The 17,448-nt window shown below is 47.2% G+C and overlaps 1 protein-coding gene across 8 annotated transcripts in view; it reads left to right on the top strand.

Moving 5' to 3' along the window:
- Positions 1 to 17,448, top strand: part of NELL2 (neural EGFL like 2) — a 398,722-nt gene that overhangs the window by 201,859 nt on the left and 179,415 nt on the right. For all 8 annotated transcript variants that reach the window (XM_070049719.1, XM_070049717.1, XM_070049716.1 and 5 more), the window contains 2 exons: positions 12,502 to 12,593; positions 14,549 to 14,651. In XM_070049719.1, coding sequence (XP_069905820.1) covers positions 12,502 to 12,593; positions 14,549 to 14,651 — 195 coding nt within the window. The remainder of the gene's footprint in view (positions 1 to 12,501; positions 12,594 to 14,548; positions 14,652 to 17,448) is intronic.

Here is a 17,448-nt window from a genome sequence, read left to right as displayed (position 1 = left end):
ACTGGGGTAGAGTCTGAGTAAGTCACTTAAACAGTACCTGGCTTGCTATGGTCTTTGCTCTATTTTCTATTAGTTTGTCACTCTGTGTGACCCTGTGGCTCGTTCCGTCAGTACTGGGTCAGAGTTTATCGGTTGCCCCTGTGCTGCTGCAGTGAGAGCGCTGTCCCTCCAGTGGGCCATGATGCTGAGCACCCTGCCTCTCCCTGGCACCCAGAGGTGCCTGCAGAAACACGGGCCAGGAGGGCGTGGGGCCTGCCTCTGCTGCAGTAGGACACAGAAGCAAAGCTTCAGACTCAGAAGTGTGTCTGTGGCGTTTTTGCTGCCTTGCCCTGTGTCAAACCTGTCTGCATGCCCCTTGTTGGCTCCTTGTATCAGCTTTTGAATCTTGCATTTTTCCTTGGTAGATGTCTCTTCAAGTAAGCGCTGTCGCGTTTTCCTCCTAGTTCATGGACCCAATGACATGCCGTGAAGTTTGGATTTAGCTGCACCTGGTTAGGGTGGCTTCGTTCCAAGTCATGGCACACTTCCATGTAAGTTGGCTGAAAAGAGAAAGTGCGTGATTTCACGTAGGACACGGCTCACAGGTTGTTACAGGGAAGGCAAGCCAGGGTCCAGCCTCGGCTTCTTACTGCGCCTCTTTGAGTGTTCACATAGCAGCTCCAGCAATGGTGTCCAGATGCACGTGTACCAGCAAAGCAGCAGAAACGTGGGTTCCGTGCGTCAGCCTGTTAAAGGCATAAAACCTTTCCCAGCGGGCCTCTCCTCGCTTCCCCTGTGTCTCATCTGCCACAGTGGGATTCTGTGCCATAGCTCATCCAGTCCTTACCACAGGGACTTGCAGGGCCCTGCTGTGCTGAGAGTAGAGATTTGGTGGACTGACACGGGTCGGTTGCCCTGTACATGGCCAGCCTCTGTGTGTGTGAGCTGGCAGGCTGCATGTTCCCCGTTGCCCACTGCACTGTCCGTAGCAGGCAAGAAGCCACAGACCACTTTCCCGTGCATGTGTAGTAAGACCAAGTGTGTTGATAAGGAAATTGCATTTCGTATAATTTTCATGTCTCATCAAATGTCATTCTCTTACTTTTTCCAAGTATTCTTAGCTCTCAGTGTAGAAATGTAGAACATTTTTTGAGCCTTGGGTCAGATACACTGTTGACCCTTGAGTCAGTTTCTAGTACCACTACAGGCTACACTGACCAGGGTGTTTAGCATGTTCCTGGAATTTGACATTTCATGCAATTTAGATTTATCATTGATTTTTTTCTCTGAAATTTTTTATTTATGAAAAATCACAGAGGCCTTTGTTTATGTTTTCTATTTCTCTTCACTTTATTGATTAATGATACACATATGCACCCACAAACATCATTACAGATCATGGCAGGTGCAATATAGGATAAATGTGAGGTGCTGTGAGAGGCAGCTCTTCAGATTTTACTTACTGGTGCCATTTAAGATGAGAAGGATGAGTATACTATGTGTTCATGTCAGCATGTGTGTGCATACATGTATGTATGTGCATGTGTGTGGTTATGTAACGTGCTTGCACATGTGTGTGGGTATATGTGTTTAAGTGTGAGCATGTATCTGCACATGTGTGCGCTGTGTGTACATGGATGAGTGCTTGTGTAATATGTGTATGGGTGCATGTAACTGCACATCCGTGTGCATGTGATTCTGTTGCTGTTTGTGTGCATATGTGATGATTTGAATGTGTGTGTGGTTGTGTAATATGTACGTGTATGTATATGTGTGTAAGTCTGTGCATGTGTGTGTATGGGTAGTTGTGTAGTATGTCTGCAAGTGCACATGTGCTTGTGTGTGTATATGTGTGGATATGTAGTATCTGAGGAAGCCTGTGTGTGTTTGTGTGAGTTTATGTATGTGCATGTGAGTGTGTGTATGTGTCTTTGTGTGTGGGTATGTATATGTGTATGTATCTTTGTGTGTGTGTGTGTATTGTGAATGCATGTAAGTATATATATGTATGTGTCTGAGTGTGTGTGTGTGTGTGTGGTGGGGGAGGGAACTGTTCCAAATACAGAGAGAACAAGGATTAAGTCCTTGAGGACATTAAGAGCTTGGGTTCTAAATGCCAGGGTTCTGAATCATTGCAGGCTGTGAGTGGGAGAGTCATGAGAGATAACACTTTAAATAAAAATTGATGCAAGTGAATGTTGCAAAATGAGTCCATGAAATCAACTAATTAGCTCATCAGCTCACGCATTTACCCTTCTTGTTTTGGTGAGGGCACCTAGGCTCCGGTCCCGAAGCCCATTTCAGGTAGGATACCTGAGCGTCCCACAGTCACTGCTGAGCACTGGTCTCAGACCGTTCTCATCACCAAAAGTGTGTGCACTTTGAGCAGCACTGCCCCACGCCCGCAGGCCACAGGCCCTGGCAGCCATAGCTCTCCTGTGTCTCTGAGTTCAGCAGCTGTAGTTGCCACATGCGAGAGAGTTTGTGTGGATTTGTCTTTCTGTGCTTGATGTATTTCATTGATCACATTTTCCAGGTTCATCCACGTTGTCTTAAACGGCTGAATTTCCTTTGATGGCTGAAAAATATCCCATTGTTTATATACCACGTTTTCCTTACCTGTTTGTCCGCCTGTGGACACTAGATTGGTCTCTTTCTTGGCTGTTGTGAAGAGTGCTGTGTTAAATATGGGAGTGTAGGTAGCTCTCTGGGATACTGAACACATTTCCTTCAGATAGACATGCACACACACACACAGAGCAATGAGATCACCGGGTCCTATGCTGTGATGGCATTTTCTTATTCACCAAGCAAAACCTTGTGTTGCCAACATTTGGTTAGATGTTTGAGATACGGATACAGTAACACAGTCCTAATTGTTGGTAAGTTTACAGTTAGTGAGGGGCAGTGTATTGCAAATGTGCTGGGTGCTGTGTTCAAGATACATAGAAAGTGCTGTGGATTCATAGAATGGAGGAAAACATTCATTTGAGGTAATCGGGGAGAACTTCCGAAAGGCGTCGTGTTAGAATAAATTGGGATTTTATTTCTTTACCAGGAAGTCTCCCTTGACTACTATGAACTGTTGTGCCTTCCAGCAGCTAAGCTGTCTGTACTGTGAATTTGTAGTTTGTTGCTGTGGATTCGTTCTGAGAGGAGAAGGGTGGTGGGGGCAAGAGATGTGGAGTCGTGACACAGACACTGGGAGTCAGGTGAAAGCGGGCTAGAGGCGAGCAGCTCGCAAACCCGTATATTTCAGTTGGTGCAGCAGCTTATGTAGCCGAGGCAGCCGATCCAGTCAAGGGGCGGTTTATGCCGTAACCAATCACTGCGTGTTGCCAGGCAGGCTCCTTTTGCCATGTGGGTTCCGAAGCCATTCCTGAGTAACTGAGGCTCGCTCGCCAGCGCCGTCTTGGCACAGCCTTCTCATTCCTCCATAGTAGTTGGTCACACGTTTCTCTGTAGCCACCTTTGGTCTTTTCTGTTGTCATTTTTATCTGGGTTTTCATTAGGACCTGGAGAGCAAGAACTTTCTCTAAGTTGGGTGCTGGAGGGAGGTATGCAGAAATGGAGAGGAGAGTTGACTTCAGTAACTAAATGACCAAGTGAAATTAACAAAGGAGACCGGGTGTGGTAACCGGGAGACAATCAAGAGTGAGTCTGTGTGGGCCCATCGCAGCTGGAGGTGGGGTGGGCAGCCAAGCCTTTACCATGAGGCTGTTACAGGCGTGGGAGAATGTGCCAGAAAGGAATTACAGGGAAAGGCACAGTTTGGGCTTAAAATAACAGTACCAGTGTGGTTCTTTTCTCTCCCTTTCTTTCTCCTTTTCCTCTTCCTCTCCATTTCTTTCCATTTTCCTTGCTCTTAATGCTATCTTATTACATTTGTAAACATAAGTAGCTAGTTTATAAGTTAAGAAACCTTGGGAAAACATTTGCTAAGATTCTTACAGTAGCATCCTGTGAATTACGAACTGGAATTATCTGGGTTGAGATTTGTAATGAAAGCTGCCTGAGTTAAATAGTTGGGTTAGTCTGGACCAGTGATCCCAAGTGCTGGTTCATAGATTGTGAAGTTACATGGACACTGGTTCCTGGGCCCCTTGCCTGGAGAGCCTGATCACAGGGCCTGGATGCCACACCTGGACCTTTGCAGCAGTCTCTTGTGCAGGTCAGACTTGATCGTCATTGGCCTGTAGCCTGTGTGCTGATGGGCCCGGCATCCTGATCGCCACGTGGGAGCTGACTGGCGTGCGGTTCCCCACGATCCGCTGAGCCAGTGTCGGCATTTAAACAAGGCGCCTGCTGAGGAAACGCTTGTGAGCGAGCGATGTGTGTGCTTTGTTCAGAGATTGTCCACTGGGCGAGGGATCAAGCCTGGACACACAGTTCCCTTGATGTGATTGCCCTGCTAACTCCGTTTATTATGTTTATAACTGTAGTTTTATTAAGCAGCTATAAATATATAAATCTACACATAATAGGCAAACCAAAGTAATATTAATGTGAAAAGGAAATCTGGTGTTTTGTAAAACTTTATTTGAATGATTTAGAAAAAGTTTGTAGATTCAGAATATTTTTAAGAAAGTACTCTTATCAGTAAGCTATAAAATGCTATGAAAGAAATAGGATTAGAAAGATCCCTCTTTGGTTTGCTAACCAAGTATCTATCAGACACCACTTACAAAGCAAAGCAGAAAACGCCAAAACATGCTGAAATAGGCATCCCACTAAAGGTCTTATTTATCTGATGAAGGCTACATGAGGTCTACCCAGGGAATCCATACTGAGGGAACATTGTCTAGTGAGTGTAGGTTTGTGTGTTCACAATGAGAGTGTTCAGTGCACATATTTATTGTCAGCTGTGATTTCTCAATGGAGCTGATGATTTTCAAACAGTGGACCCTATACTCATCCAGAAAATGTGGAGTAAAAAGGCTTCTGTTGACTGTCCATGTGGCCATCTCCATTTAAATGTTACTTTTTACCTTCTTTTTTCTCTGCATGATAAAATAATTCTCAACTTAGCTGAAGTGGAACGGTTTGTAAAAACACAAAGGTAGAGGTCCTGCAGTCACGGTCTTTCTGACTGGTCTGGGATGGGTCTGGGGCCAAGGGAGGCGTCCTTGCTGTCCGGGTGATTCTGGCCCCAGTGATCCAGAAACCCTGGCTCCGGGGATGCAGAGGCAGTGAAATGCAGTGTGTGACAGGTCACCTCCAGAGGACACAGGGCTGCCCACTCTTCGGGATCCTCGGGTTGCCGTTCTCTTGGGCCTGTTGTGTCTGTTGAGGACTGAGCTCACGTCGAGGTGTGTCTCCGTCAGAGCTCGCTTCCTGATGCTCCTCCTCTGGGTGTGAGTCCAGGGCTGCTCTCATGACCGAGTTCCTGCAGGGACTTGCTTCCCGCACATGACCGAAGCTCCGTGCAGCGGGCAGGGTGACTTTGCGTGGTCTCCTGACAGAGGGGTTCTGCGTCACTGTTTCTCACGGGTGCCAGGGCCTGCCGCACTGCTGCTGCGCGTCCTGGGGTGCTCTCTGTTTTCCCTGCAGCCCCCTTGCACAGGCACTTTGGTGAATTCGTCTGTCCCACTGCTCTCTGTGTGCTCTTCCCTCCGCACTGTGCAGTTCTCCTGCTTGTCTTGTTCTGCACCTCGCTTCCTCTGATTCCGTAACCTGGTGCTTCTTACCTTCCCTAGGCTTGTGTTTTTGGCAAAATGGGAGGGGCATTACTGTGGCCCTCAGGGACTGCATTGAAGAGGGTCCTCCTCCTACCACCGATGTAGTGCCCCTCTTCCCTGCTTTGCCTACACAGTCTGCACAGTCACTGTTCCTGCGTCTTTATTGTCATCCCTCAATTGAGCACAAGCGTGGCCGTACTTGAAAATTCACGAAGCTTGTATGGTCGCCATCTCCACACTGAGGTCTCCCTAGAAGTTGACAGACATTTTGGATAAGCCCGAAGTTGAATGTTCTCATTGCGAACATTGCGATTGTGATGTTCTCACTGTGAACGCTTCCCTAGGTTTTAGTGGTGGAGAAGTGCACAGAGTGCCTGTCGGATGGGTTCCAGCCTGCCTCTGAGGCTGCCCTGTGTGAGCTTTCCTTACTGTGTGTCTGCGGTTTTGTTTGTGGAGTGATCCTGAAGCTCACCACCTCCTGTGTTCAGTTGAGCACTGAAACACTGTAGTTTTCCTCCAAATCTTCACCTCCATTTGTTTAATTTAGTATTCTTACTCCCAAGGGACTAACCACGCTGATTATCTGGCCTTTTACAAGGCTGTTCTGTGGCCTGTGAGCCAGAATCAAGACTGCGACAAGGGGGTGAAAGGTAGATCAGTCCAGGGTGTTTCAGGTTATATTTCATGTTGCGGTTTTTGAGGTTAGAGTGCTTCCTGCCTTCCTGCCAGAATAGACCTGGCCTTTTTGCTGTTATCCTTTAAACACCCAGCTCTTATTTTCCCAGTATATAGGCCTCAACCCAAAGGCTGTTCTGGACAGGTGTCTGCAATTTTTGCTCTTGTTCTAGTTTGGAAGTTATTTTTAGCCTCCTTTGCCTCCTGACCCTGCACTGCTGGTGGCTTCCTGGTATTTTAGGGCCTGTTCTCTTTTTGGAAGAATAGGCTACTGACCTCAATTCAGGAAAGGTGCTCTGTGGTCCTTTAGAAGCCGGAAGACTTGCTGTGTGTAACACAGCGGGAGAGCAGTGGTGCGGACACGCTCCTCATCTCATTTCCTGAACTCTCGGATTAGTGTGGCCAACAACTAAATACCCAAGAGATTTACAGGAAATGATCCTGTGTACTTAATGAATTTGTGAATCACTTGGGTGCTATGAACTGCTGATCGTTTAAATAGCATTGACTCAGAGAAATTGGAATTATTTGGAGGAAGGGGAGAGTTTGTCACCCAGTTGCCCAGGCAGCCTCCTCTGAGCTTGTTACCCTGTGCTGTGCACACCAGGAAGCGGCTGCACTGACAGTAGCCGTCCACCTCCTCACAAGCTGTGGGTGAACCAGCCCCCAGTGCAGGTGTTGAGAGCACTGCTGTGGCAGTAGTCATTCCTCAGTCTGCACAGTCTATTGTAACATGCGAAATCCAAAGATGAGACCAGTTGGGAAGGGAAAGGTGAGGTTCTGAAAGGTTCAGTTCACTCATTTCAGGTCTTTCTGCCAAGCCATGGGAGTTTGTTATGCAGGGCAGTGCTGAGTGCCAAGTAAGATTTGGACATAAGGAAGGCACAGTCCCTGTACTCAGGTAGGACCCAGCTAGAGCAAAGGGTGTGGGGTCCGTGCTGGACAGAGGTTTGTGCAGAGTACAGGAGAGAGGAATTTGTATTACTTGGTGCTTAAGACTTTTATTGAAACCATTTTTAAAGATGTATGTATTTATTTGAAAGAGTTGTGTGGGGGGATGTCTTCCATCCACTGGTTCACTCAACACATGGCCTCAACAGCTAGAGCTGGGCTGATCTGAAGCCAGAATCCAGGAGCTCCTTCTTGGTCTTCCACATGGGTGCAGGGATCCAAGCACTTGGGCCATCTTCAGCTGCTTTCCCAGGTGCATTAGGAGGGAGCTGTATCAGAGTGGAGCAGCCAGGACTCACACCGGCACCCCTATGAGATGCAGGCATTGCAAGTGGTGGCATAACCTGCTATGCCACAGCACCGGCCCCTGAAAACATTTTTTAAGAATTGACTGCAAGTGAGTCTAGATTCCAGAAAAAGATTATGGGCTGGATAAAAGTCACATAGCTGACTAGAAGTTTTAAAGAATATTGAAACACTTTCAGGTATTATTTTTTTTGCTTGACAGTATAGAATCTCTGCATCATGAATGCATTTACTGTACATTCTTTTTGAAATGCTGTAATAAAAATCAGATATATGTATTTGCTGTTAATGACTGACTTTGATTTGTGTCTCACTGACTATCATGCTGAGAGAAATAACTGCTTTGACCCATGGGTTGTTAGGACTCTCCCAAAGGAGATCAAGAGCTCCGTGGGAACTCTGTTGCTGCGTACAGGTCTGCCCTCCACAGCCAGCTTGGTCAGAACACAGAGCAGTGACGGTTGGTGTTCTCAAGCTGATCGTAAGGAAGCCCTAAGACCCATGTCTCACCTAAAGGGATTATAGTGGATTCCTGGCATCTACAACTTCCAGTTTTGTGTTGGGTCATTTTAGAGGTGTTGATACCCATTGAGGAGTTTGAAGTGGATGCACAGGAAAAGCTGAACATGAAGCAAGTGTGGAAACGTTCAGAAGTGAATGTGGTATGATCTGCAGAGTCATGTTAGGTGGATTTGGATAATTCTGTCTACAAACATTTGCATAATTTAAGTCCACTTAGAGGGATCTGCAGTTGCTGTCTCCACATCAGTGAGCTCTAGCTCAGGATTCTTCATTTTTACTGGAATTTAGATATTTCTGTTTCACTGGTTTCTTTCACTTAGCCATTTCTCAATCTGAGCTATACATTTCTTTTTGTTTTTTAACAATTGATGACTTTCAGACTTGCATTTGACTTCCTACTTGCTGTTAGCTGTATTTGCATTGTTAAACTGGGAAGATGTGAAAGTGATGTACAGGAATGGCTTTTGGGTGTTACACTGCTAGTAAGTGTGTAACACGTGATGGTCAGTGTAGCATTGGCAGGGCATGTGCCGAATTGTTATGTCATCTTACTTAATTTCTCCAAGGTCTTCTCAGTGTTCCCACTTGGGGCACAACAGGTTGTTCTCTGGGAGCCTTGAATGATGTATGTACATGGACGAGGATGCTGGAGTCACAGTAAACACATAAGTGACATTGGTTAATGGCAGTGGTTAAAGACTGGCTGAATGGCTGTGAGTTCATCTGATTTCATCAGGGACTGAGCTTGGTCTGCAGTGTGTGAAACAGCTGTGTGAGTATGTTTATGTACATCCACCCAGAAGCTTCGTATCTTAAAATATATACACCCACGATACATTCAGTTGATCAGTCAGCAGAGCTCTTGAAAATACATCCTGATAGATATAATTCCACCTGAAGCAGTCGGTAATCCAAGGCATAGGAGGCTGCAGTTACAGGCCAAGGAACGCAGTGCACACTCACGTTCACAAGCAGCATTAGGAAAGAGTGAAGCCGTGGTCTCATGCAATAGTGTGTGACCATGGCCGTTGAATCTTTGCTGCCTTGTGGAAGTGGATCATTCTGCCGTAGCCCCTCAGGGATAGGCAGGTGGGTGCTTTTCCTACATAGAGTCCAGAAGTGGTCCTGCCACCTGGGTGTGGCCACTGGCATTGCTGTCCTCCGTGACTGCCTTCATGGCTGGCACTGGGTGAAAATGGGACAGGCCAGGTCTGCTTCGCTCTCTGTCTGGACGCTCAGTTTTCCTAGGACTCAGCCCTTTCTGACCTTATTTCGACATGCCATGTGGACTTCCCTTTAGTGGAGCTGTTGTCCTTTCTCCTCAAACATGTGTTTTCAGGGCTCCACTGTCTCATACTTCCTCTTGCCTGTGAGGCTACCGTGGCCCATAATGGGTTAGTGTGATAGCCACTGGGCAGCTCATTCTTCCCAGGCACCCTTGCTCCTAGCTTGTCTCTTCTGCTGTTGACCCTGCCTGACATAGCAGACCGTACGGATTGCCAGGGGAGGGGCTGGCGAGAGATTTGGAGCTGGAGGAGGGTGGTTTGCCATGCTTCATCCTGCTCCCACATACTGCAGGCTGCTGCTTTGCCCTCCTTGGCAGCCCAGCTCCTGTCACCTGTCTCCTCTTCTTGTTCTGTCAACCCAGGCGTAGGGAGACTTCCTGCCCGTACAGTCTGTGTCTGTGACCAGCCTTGTTTGTGCCTTCTTCCAGCTGCCCGTTCCTGAGCTGTGCCCTTCCAGGAGGCCACCTTTCATCTCCTGTGTTTCTGTGTCACTTCCGGTTCCCTCCCTGTGGCCTTTCCTTGGGTTTCTGTTGTCACTGGCTGTGGATGAGCCTGCATGCCCAGTTGGGTGAGAGGGTGTGAGCCACGGCTCACTCAGTGGTAGATGCCCGTGCCCAGCAGAGTGTCTGCCGTGAGGAGCAGTCAGTGCACACACGTGAAATGTGCGGTGCAGATCGCACCCTTACCCAAGGCGTCCTCTTAGGAAAGGCCCGGAGCCACTCTGGTGGGCTTTTCATGACGCTGGCGGTACTTCTGGGAATCACGATGCTTCTTTTGTTCTGTTTTCCCTTTTTCTCCCTCAGAGAGCTAAGGGAAGGCGTATCCTACTGGCTTTACTGGCTATTCCATGGAAACCTCAGGGTTCTGCAGAATCCGAGCACTGGGTCAACAGTGAAATGGGATGGAGGCCACTCAGGTGCCTTTGCCCTGCGCTGTCACCCTGCTGTGCCCACTGTTGAATGAGAGCCAGGCAGCTGTGTCTCCTTCACTTCCCTGATTCTCTCTTTCTGTCAAGCTCCATTAGGTGCCTTCGTGTCCCATAAGTTGCCTGTTTGAGTTCTTTGCATTAGAGTTGAGAATAGATGGCCCATCTGCTCGCCTGAGTATTAAATTATCCCAGGACGTCGTTGGAGGAGACTTGCCCTGTGCATTGCACAGGGTTCCCTTTGCCCTCTGTGAAGAGGTCTGCTTTTCCTGTACGCACCCTTGTGTCTGAATAGGCTGCACTCATCAAGGCAGGGACCTGCCAAGGGCGGGTGCTGACAGAAGTAAAAGGCTTTATTCATTTTTATTATAAAACGCAGCACTTGTTAGGTGTAAGTAAGCTTGCAGTATGCCAGATCTTGGTATTTGGAGGTTACTGGGTTTCGGAAGTTATGAAAAAAGAGCATGCTCTAAGAGTGACATGTTGAAGAGATGTTTTGCAGTGAGGTTCATTAAGTAAATGCATGCACCATTTTAATTCCTTGCATGATACAGCGCATGCAGCTGACAAGTCTGCACCTTCATTTGAATATTCATGAATGAGCGAGTTTCTGCCAGCCTTTAAGTAATATAATTTATGAAAGTGAATTGTGTTCTTTTCTAGCAAGCTGAAAATGTTCGATATATATTATGCGATCACATTTGTTAATAAAAACTGAGTAACATTGGCTGAAGGGTAGCATTTAAGAAATGTGCATGGTTTCCATTATTTAAATGTACACTTTTAATTAGTGAATTTTTCAGTGAGGATGAAAATTGTGTCACACTTAAGGTGTGAATATTTATGTGGCCATATATTGGTATTAATAAAAGTATGTCTAATCTCTGCTACTGTTGGCAAATTGATAGCTTTAAAGGTAATGGGGAGATTTAAATTCCAGAGAGGGAAACAGTTTCTTCTAACTCATACAGTGGAGCTGAAAGTCAATGTGGCATTGACTTGGTAGAATCTACAGGAGGTTATGGGTGAAAGTCGGGGACAGAGACTTGGCCTGGCAGTTCATCAGACCAGGCAAGTGGCCACTCCCACATCAGTGTGCCCGGGTTCAAGTCCTTGCTCTCCTTCTGATTCCAGCTTGCTGCTAATTTGGACCCTGGGAGGCAGTGGTGATGGCTCAAGTAGTTGGCTCTCGGCTGCTGTGTGGGAGACCTGGTCTCCAAGCTCTGCCTTTGCTCTGGCCCACTGTGAGAGTGTAGGGATGGGGATGTGTGCGTTTGTTCTCTCGCTCTCAGTGAATGAGAAAAACCAAGTGCCAGAGACCGTGTGTGCTTTGTACTCACTTCCACTGGTTTTTGAATAACTGCCTTTGTAGATCTGGATGTTTCTGAAACATCACAAATTCTGGATGCTCTTTAAAACAAACAGCACAAAAGCACAAATGAGGTCAAGCCCTAGATGGGGCCTGTGCCAGAGAAGATGCTGCAGCTGAGGTCCCCTGCTGGTGGCCAGCCTCTCTGTAGGTGAGAGTCCACGTGGGCTGGCGGCAGGAGCCCTTCATCGTTCACTGCACAGTATGCAGACAGCTGTAGCTGGCTGAGCGGTTGTGTCCACTGGAAATACTTTGCAAGGTCTGGGGGGAGAATGTGACGTGCTATTCATTTTCACAAATTAAAAACATTTTTCCGTTGACTAAAGTTGTGTTTTAAAAGTATTTACTTGGGATGGAAGCAAGAGTGCCTCACAGTGAGACCTCGCAGCGTCCTAAATGGGGCCTCCTGAGCCACATGCAAGTAGAGTAATGCTAGTCTGGAAAGCTGAGGCTGACATGGTGCAGCCTCTTTCCGGCTGTCTGTCCCAGCATTCTGTAGTGGCTTTTTGCAGAGGAACTCTTCTTGTGCTGCGTCTGCTGTTGTCCCACGATCTGCCCGATTCTGCCTTGGGGGACCGGGTTGGATTCTGCCCTGCGCTGCCCCTGTCCTCTCTGAGCCTTGGGTGACGCTCTCGTAACACAGACAGGTGCTTCTGTGTGCCTGCCTGTACGTTGCCCTGATGGGCCCAGTCATTCAAACACCCTGAAAGGGGCTCAAGAACATGTGAAATGCTGTTATAAAAAGACCAAACACCTCTAACTGGTTTTTCCTCATAAAATAATATGTTTGTATTTTTTTTTATTCCAAAGCCATTTGCCAGTTTCAAGGAGGAACCTACTTTGAAGGAGAGAGAAGTACGGGCTACTCCTCCTCTGGAGTGTGCGTCCTGTATGAGTGCAAGGTAAGCGATTGGCCCTGGGCCTTCAGAATTGTGCCCGTGATGCCTGCGCGGTGCTCCTGTCTTCAGAAGCTCGTCATTTCCCAATTCCAGGACAGAGAAAACGTGAACTGTTAACTGTAGTTCAAATATAAAGAGATTCCTGTTATTTTTTTCACGCATGTAAATTAATGATTGTAAATCTCTTTTGCTGACAAATACAATACTCTCCCATCAAATTCATGTTCTGTGAGGCTACCTTGTGCCTTGCAAATTCAGGTCAGCTTGTGTTTCGCTGTTGTGAAGACCTTGGTGTGTGTGTGTGTGTGTGTGTGTGTGTGATGCCCGCTCTACTGAGCGTAGGTGACCATCTCAAAGAAATGAGTCTGGAAGGCCTTGGAATTTCTAAACTGTGTGTGTGTGCGTGTGTGTGTGTGTGTTTCACCAGAATATGTTATGTAATACTTAGAATTTACTGGGATAGTTGTTTATGGGATTTTACATTTGCTAGGAAATCATTTAATTGTCTTTTCACTGATTTAGAAATCCGCATATAGGCGGCACTGCAGTGCTCAGTAAGTGTGAGATAAATAAATGCTACCTTTCATTTGCTCCAATGATAGGAACCCTTTTCTACTCTTTCTCGTTGTGCTGGGTAGTAGAAATAGATTGCAAGCCGCATACACAGTTTTTATTGGGCTAAATTTGCTGTGTTTTGCCCATACATCCAAAATATCATCACTTCAGCATGGAGTCAGTGTACAGATTATGGATGAAGCTTCCCACTCTTTCGTCATTCAGCCTTCAGAATCTTGCGTGCACTTCCCGTGGCCTTGTTCCATAGCCTCAGAGGGCCAGCAGCTGTGGGATGTGCTTCGAGCTCTCGATTCAGTCGTTGGGCTCCTGTGTTAGGCTCCTTGACCTGATTGGCAGATCTCTCTCACCCTGGTTTTCTGGGCTGTCAGTTCCAACCCCTGTGTCCCCATTCGTCTTTTCTTCTTCAGTGTTGGGCCCTTGAAACTGTGTCCTAGGGAGTCTGTGACTGGAGCAGTGTTCTTGAAAATCAGATCCTAGAAAAGATGTCACTGTTGAGCCAAGAGAAGACTGGTAGTTGACACCACTGTATACATGCCTCCTGCCACGTTCTTGGTAAGAGACTATGGTTGGAGAAGGTCCTCTGTGTAAATGAGCCAGGTAGAGCAGATGCTGATTGAAATAGGTTCATCTTTCTTGAAGGCAGTACTTAAAGGAGCACATCTGAAGATCTCAGCTATTGACCAGTAGTTAGAATGGGAGCCTGCGCGTTGCCAGATTGTTCTGTTGCTTAGGTGAGCATAGTGTAACCTAGTTCACGACCCTTAAGAGATGAGGGCTAGTAGCAGAGAAGCTACCTGCTTGCTTCCTGGGCAGCACCACGACCATGGTTGGAAGCATCGTTTGCATTTTGGTTCCTCCTTGATAATGATGTAATCAGTTTTAGTTGCTAGAAGTATAATAATTTTATGCTGATTTATTAATTCACTGAGTACCAACTCTGTGCTAGAAAACATGCCAGGCCATGGGTTCTTCCCTCACGCGCTTTGCAATCCTTCTCCAGTATTCCATAACGGAATCACCTCTTTATAACGAAGCTCTGTAGGAAAACTTGGACATGAGTGTTTACAAAACCCAGTTTTTTTGCTGTTCCTTTTCAAAGTGAGAGCCTGATGTTGGCCACAGCTGGCCGCTGTGCTGCGAAAGTAGCAGGCTCTCAGGCTTGCCGGGTGTGGCAGGTGGCCCTGCTGCAGTGTTGGGCTCTGGGTCCCAGCTTGCTTGACCATTCTATAGGCCTTCCTGTGAGGACCCTGTGCCCTTTCAAGAGTGAGCCCTTGACCTGTGCAGGGCTTCTCAGGATGACAGTCTTGTGTGCTGTATCTAGAAACTTCATACTTAAGTCCTGCTCACAAAATCTGAGGTGCTTCCTTTCTGTTGTGTGACAGGATCAGACCATGAAGCTTGTCGAGAGTCCAGTCTGCCCAGCTTTGGACTGTCCTGAGTCTCAGCAGATCACCTTGTCTCATAGCTGCTGCAAAGTCTGTAAAGGTAAGACATGTGAACGAAGTAAGACTTTGGTGCCGAGTCGTTCCGTTACGCTAGGACAGGGGTGCACGGAGATGTCTGTGAATGAGTGAATTCCGAAGACCAGGGACTCCCCCGAAGTGTTTTGTAAGTCTGGCACACAGACGATCATCGTGGGATATCTGCTGCAGTAACAGCAGGGTGTGCCTCGTGTCTCTGCTGAGCCTGTGTGGCTCCTGACCCATCCCAGTGTCCTGGTGCTGGCTCAGTCAGCACTGCTGCTGAGGACAGTTGCACAGCAGGTGCGGCTGGTTGTTGTTGGCAGTGCTGTTGCTTGCCAGCAAGTGTCTGTTGTTTTGTTTCTTCACTTCTCCTCTTTGTCATGATGTCCCAGCATCACTTCCATTGTGATGGCTCCTGACACCCTTCCCAGTTCTGCTGTCCAGCACTCGTGGGTGTTGGTTCTATGGAACTCGTTAAGCTCCCCCTTCACGGGATTGTGTGCATCTTCTTGTGTGACCCTGAAACTCTGTGAATTCTACCCTGCAGGTCAGGACAGGGTCTTTATCTGCATCTCTGTGTCACCTGGTGCATCCCTGTGATGTCCTTGGTGCATGAAAACTGCCTCGTTTGAGTAATGATATTTACACTGTTGTAAAACAGAGTATCAAGAGAAAAAAACCCTATACAACAAATACCATTTTGTTTGCTTTTAACTAAATCCGTCAAAAAGAACATGTGAGAGTTCTTTGGGAGGCTACTTGGGAATCACACAGTGGTGTGAAAACTCCTCTGCCCTTCCAGGGACTTCCAGGCTAGCTCTTAGGAACTGGGGAGCACCTCTGTGGAGAACCACGACCAGACAGGGTTTTCACCCTCATGATGCCTGTTGAGCAGGCCTTGCTCCCAGCAGTGAGGAATTTGGTCTGAATCAGCAGCGCTCATGTCATTGGATTGGGACCCCCAGTCATTTGAGTGTCCCGGGCAGCCAGATGTGGATGTCCATGCTTCCCTAACTCCAGTGTATCAGTGTATGACTTGGGGACTAGTGACTCATTGGGTCGGGTCCTGGCCCAAGCGTTGGCATTTCTTATAAGCCTCTAGGTGTGTTTATGCTGTGGTAGGCAGGGCTGTACTTAGGCCTTACCCGTGATACCTCACAAAGTGCCCCAAACTCCAAGGCTCACAACAACCACCTTTCCCTTACCTGTATCAGTGTTCTGTCTCAGGGTCTCAAACAGCAAGCTAGGTGATCCCTCTCCCCCATGCAGTGTCAGCTGAGCTGCTTGGTGCAGGTCAGCAGGAAACTGGGCGGAGCTGAAGGCCCCAGTTCCCTGGGGCCTGGTGCTGCACTGGCTGGAAGACTGGCAGGGCGGGGCCTCCCTCCCTCTCCTCCTGTCAGAACTTCTCCCCAAGGGCGCTCCAGGAGAAATGCAATGAGAGCTCTCCGGGAGTGGCTCCGGGCTTTTACAGGTGGAGTTTGGGACTGGCACAGCAGCACTTCCACCATATGCCGTGCCATGTGTCAAATCATCACCATCCAGAGCAGGGGCAGTAGATCCCACCACTGATAGAAGGAAAACTAAGATATTAAGACCACCTTTAATCCACTGCCGATGTCCAGGGGCTGCATGAGACTGGGAAGCCCAGAGACATAGAGATTATTTTAGGCTGGAAAGGATGAGTTTGGCCAAGAAGCACAGATGGAGTGTTTTCAGGTGTCAACAGATGCCTTGACCACGCCCATTTCTTTTCATAAAGGCCCTAATATATTACAAAAAGCAAGGTGATAAGTGGAAAAGCAACCTTCAAAAATTGTGTGATATGTAAAATATTTACTGTTTTAAAATTAATGTTTTTACATTGCAAGATTAAAAATATAATGGCAGAGTATACCATGGCCTGTATCCCTTTCCACCTGAGTTTCTACAACTGACTTTAATCAGATCTTGGTATCATCATTAAAAAGCAAACAAAAAAGAACCCTGATTTTGCAGCCAGGATTGTGATCTGCTAGCCCAGATAATATGCAAACTGAAATTGGACAAGTTGACCATTCTTGAAATGTTTAGCTCTATTTATAATAAGTGTTGCATCAGTCTGTGGCTTCAAATTAACAGAATAAACAGTTGAGTTCTCCTGGCCTCCTCTGACTTTCACATTGCAAAGAAAAAAAAAGTCAAGTTCTCTTGGCTTAAATGTTGACTCAGCTTCTACACATGTGTTGTGACAAATCCATTTGTAGTAAAATTGGCCTCCGATTTCCAGGCCTGTCTAGTTAGTGCTGGAGGTGTTAGTTCACACCTGAGAGAGTAAGTTTTTGAAGCAGGGTTGTTAAATACTCCTGTGGGCAGAGTGTGGCAGGAAGCACTGACCTTCCCACCAGAGGCTCGGCTCCTGGCTGAACCATGCTAGGTACTGGATGAGGCTCCTAGTTGCCAGGCACCAAATCAGATCAAACCAAGACTGCTTTTCAGGTGCCCTGAAGCTGACTGGCTTCTGCTGTAGCAGAAAAATGGAGCTGGAACGGTTCACGCTGCTTTCTTAGAGGCATTACAAGAAATGCATTGCACTGGCATTTTCTCTCTGTGTTCCTCTGTAAACAGGAAGTCTACTTTGGGAAATACGAGGATAATTCATTTTCTTGCAAACAACCATTAAGTAAGTTAGTGTTCTTTCATGTGCAAGTGATAGAATACCCAACTTATTTGGCTCACCCAAAAAATCGAATCTGTGAGCCTTGATGAGTAGAGAGTAAATCATGTTCAAGTACAGCACTGATGAGCTCTCAAAGCCTGCCTCTGCCTAGAAGCTTCCGGCA

This window comes from Oryctolagus cuniculus, chromosome 9 (genome assembly GCF_964237555.1).
Source record: "Oryctolagus cuniculus chromosome 9, mOryCun1.1, whole genome shotgun sequence".
Classification (NCBI taxonomy): Eukaryota; Metazoa; Chordata; class Mammalia; order Lagomorpha; family Leporidae; genus Oryctolagus; species Oryctolagus cuniculus.
This window is presented reverse-complemented; position numbering and strand designations above follow the sequence as displayed.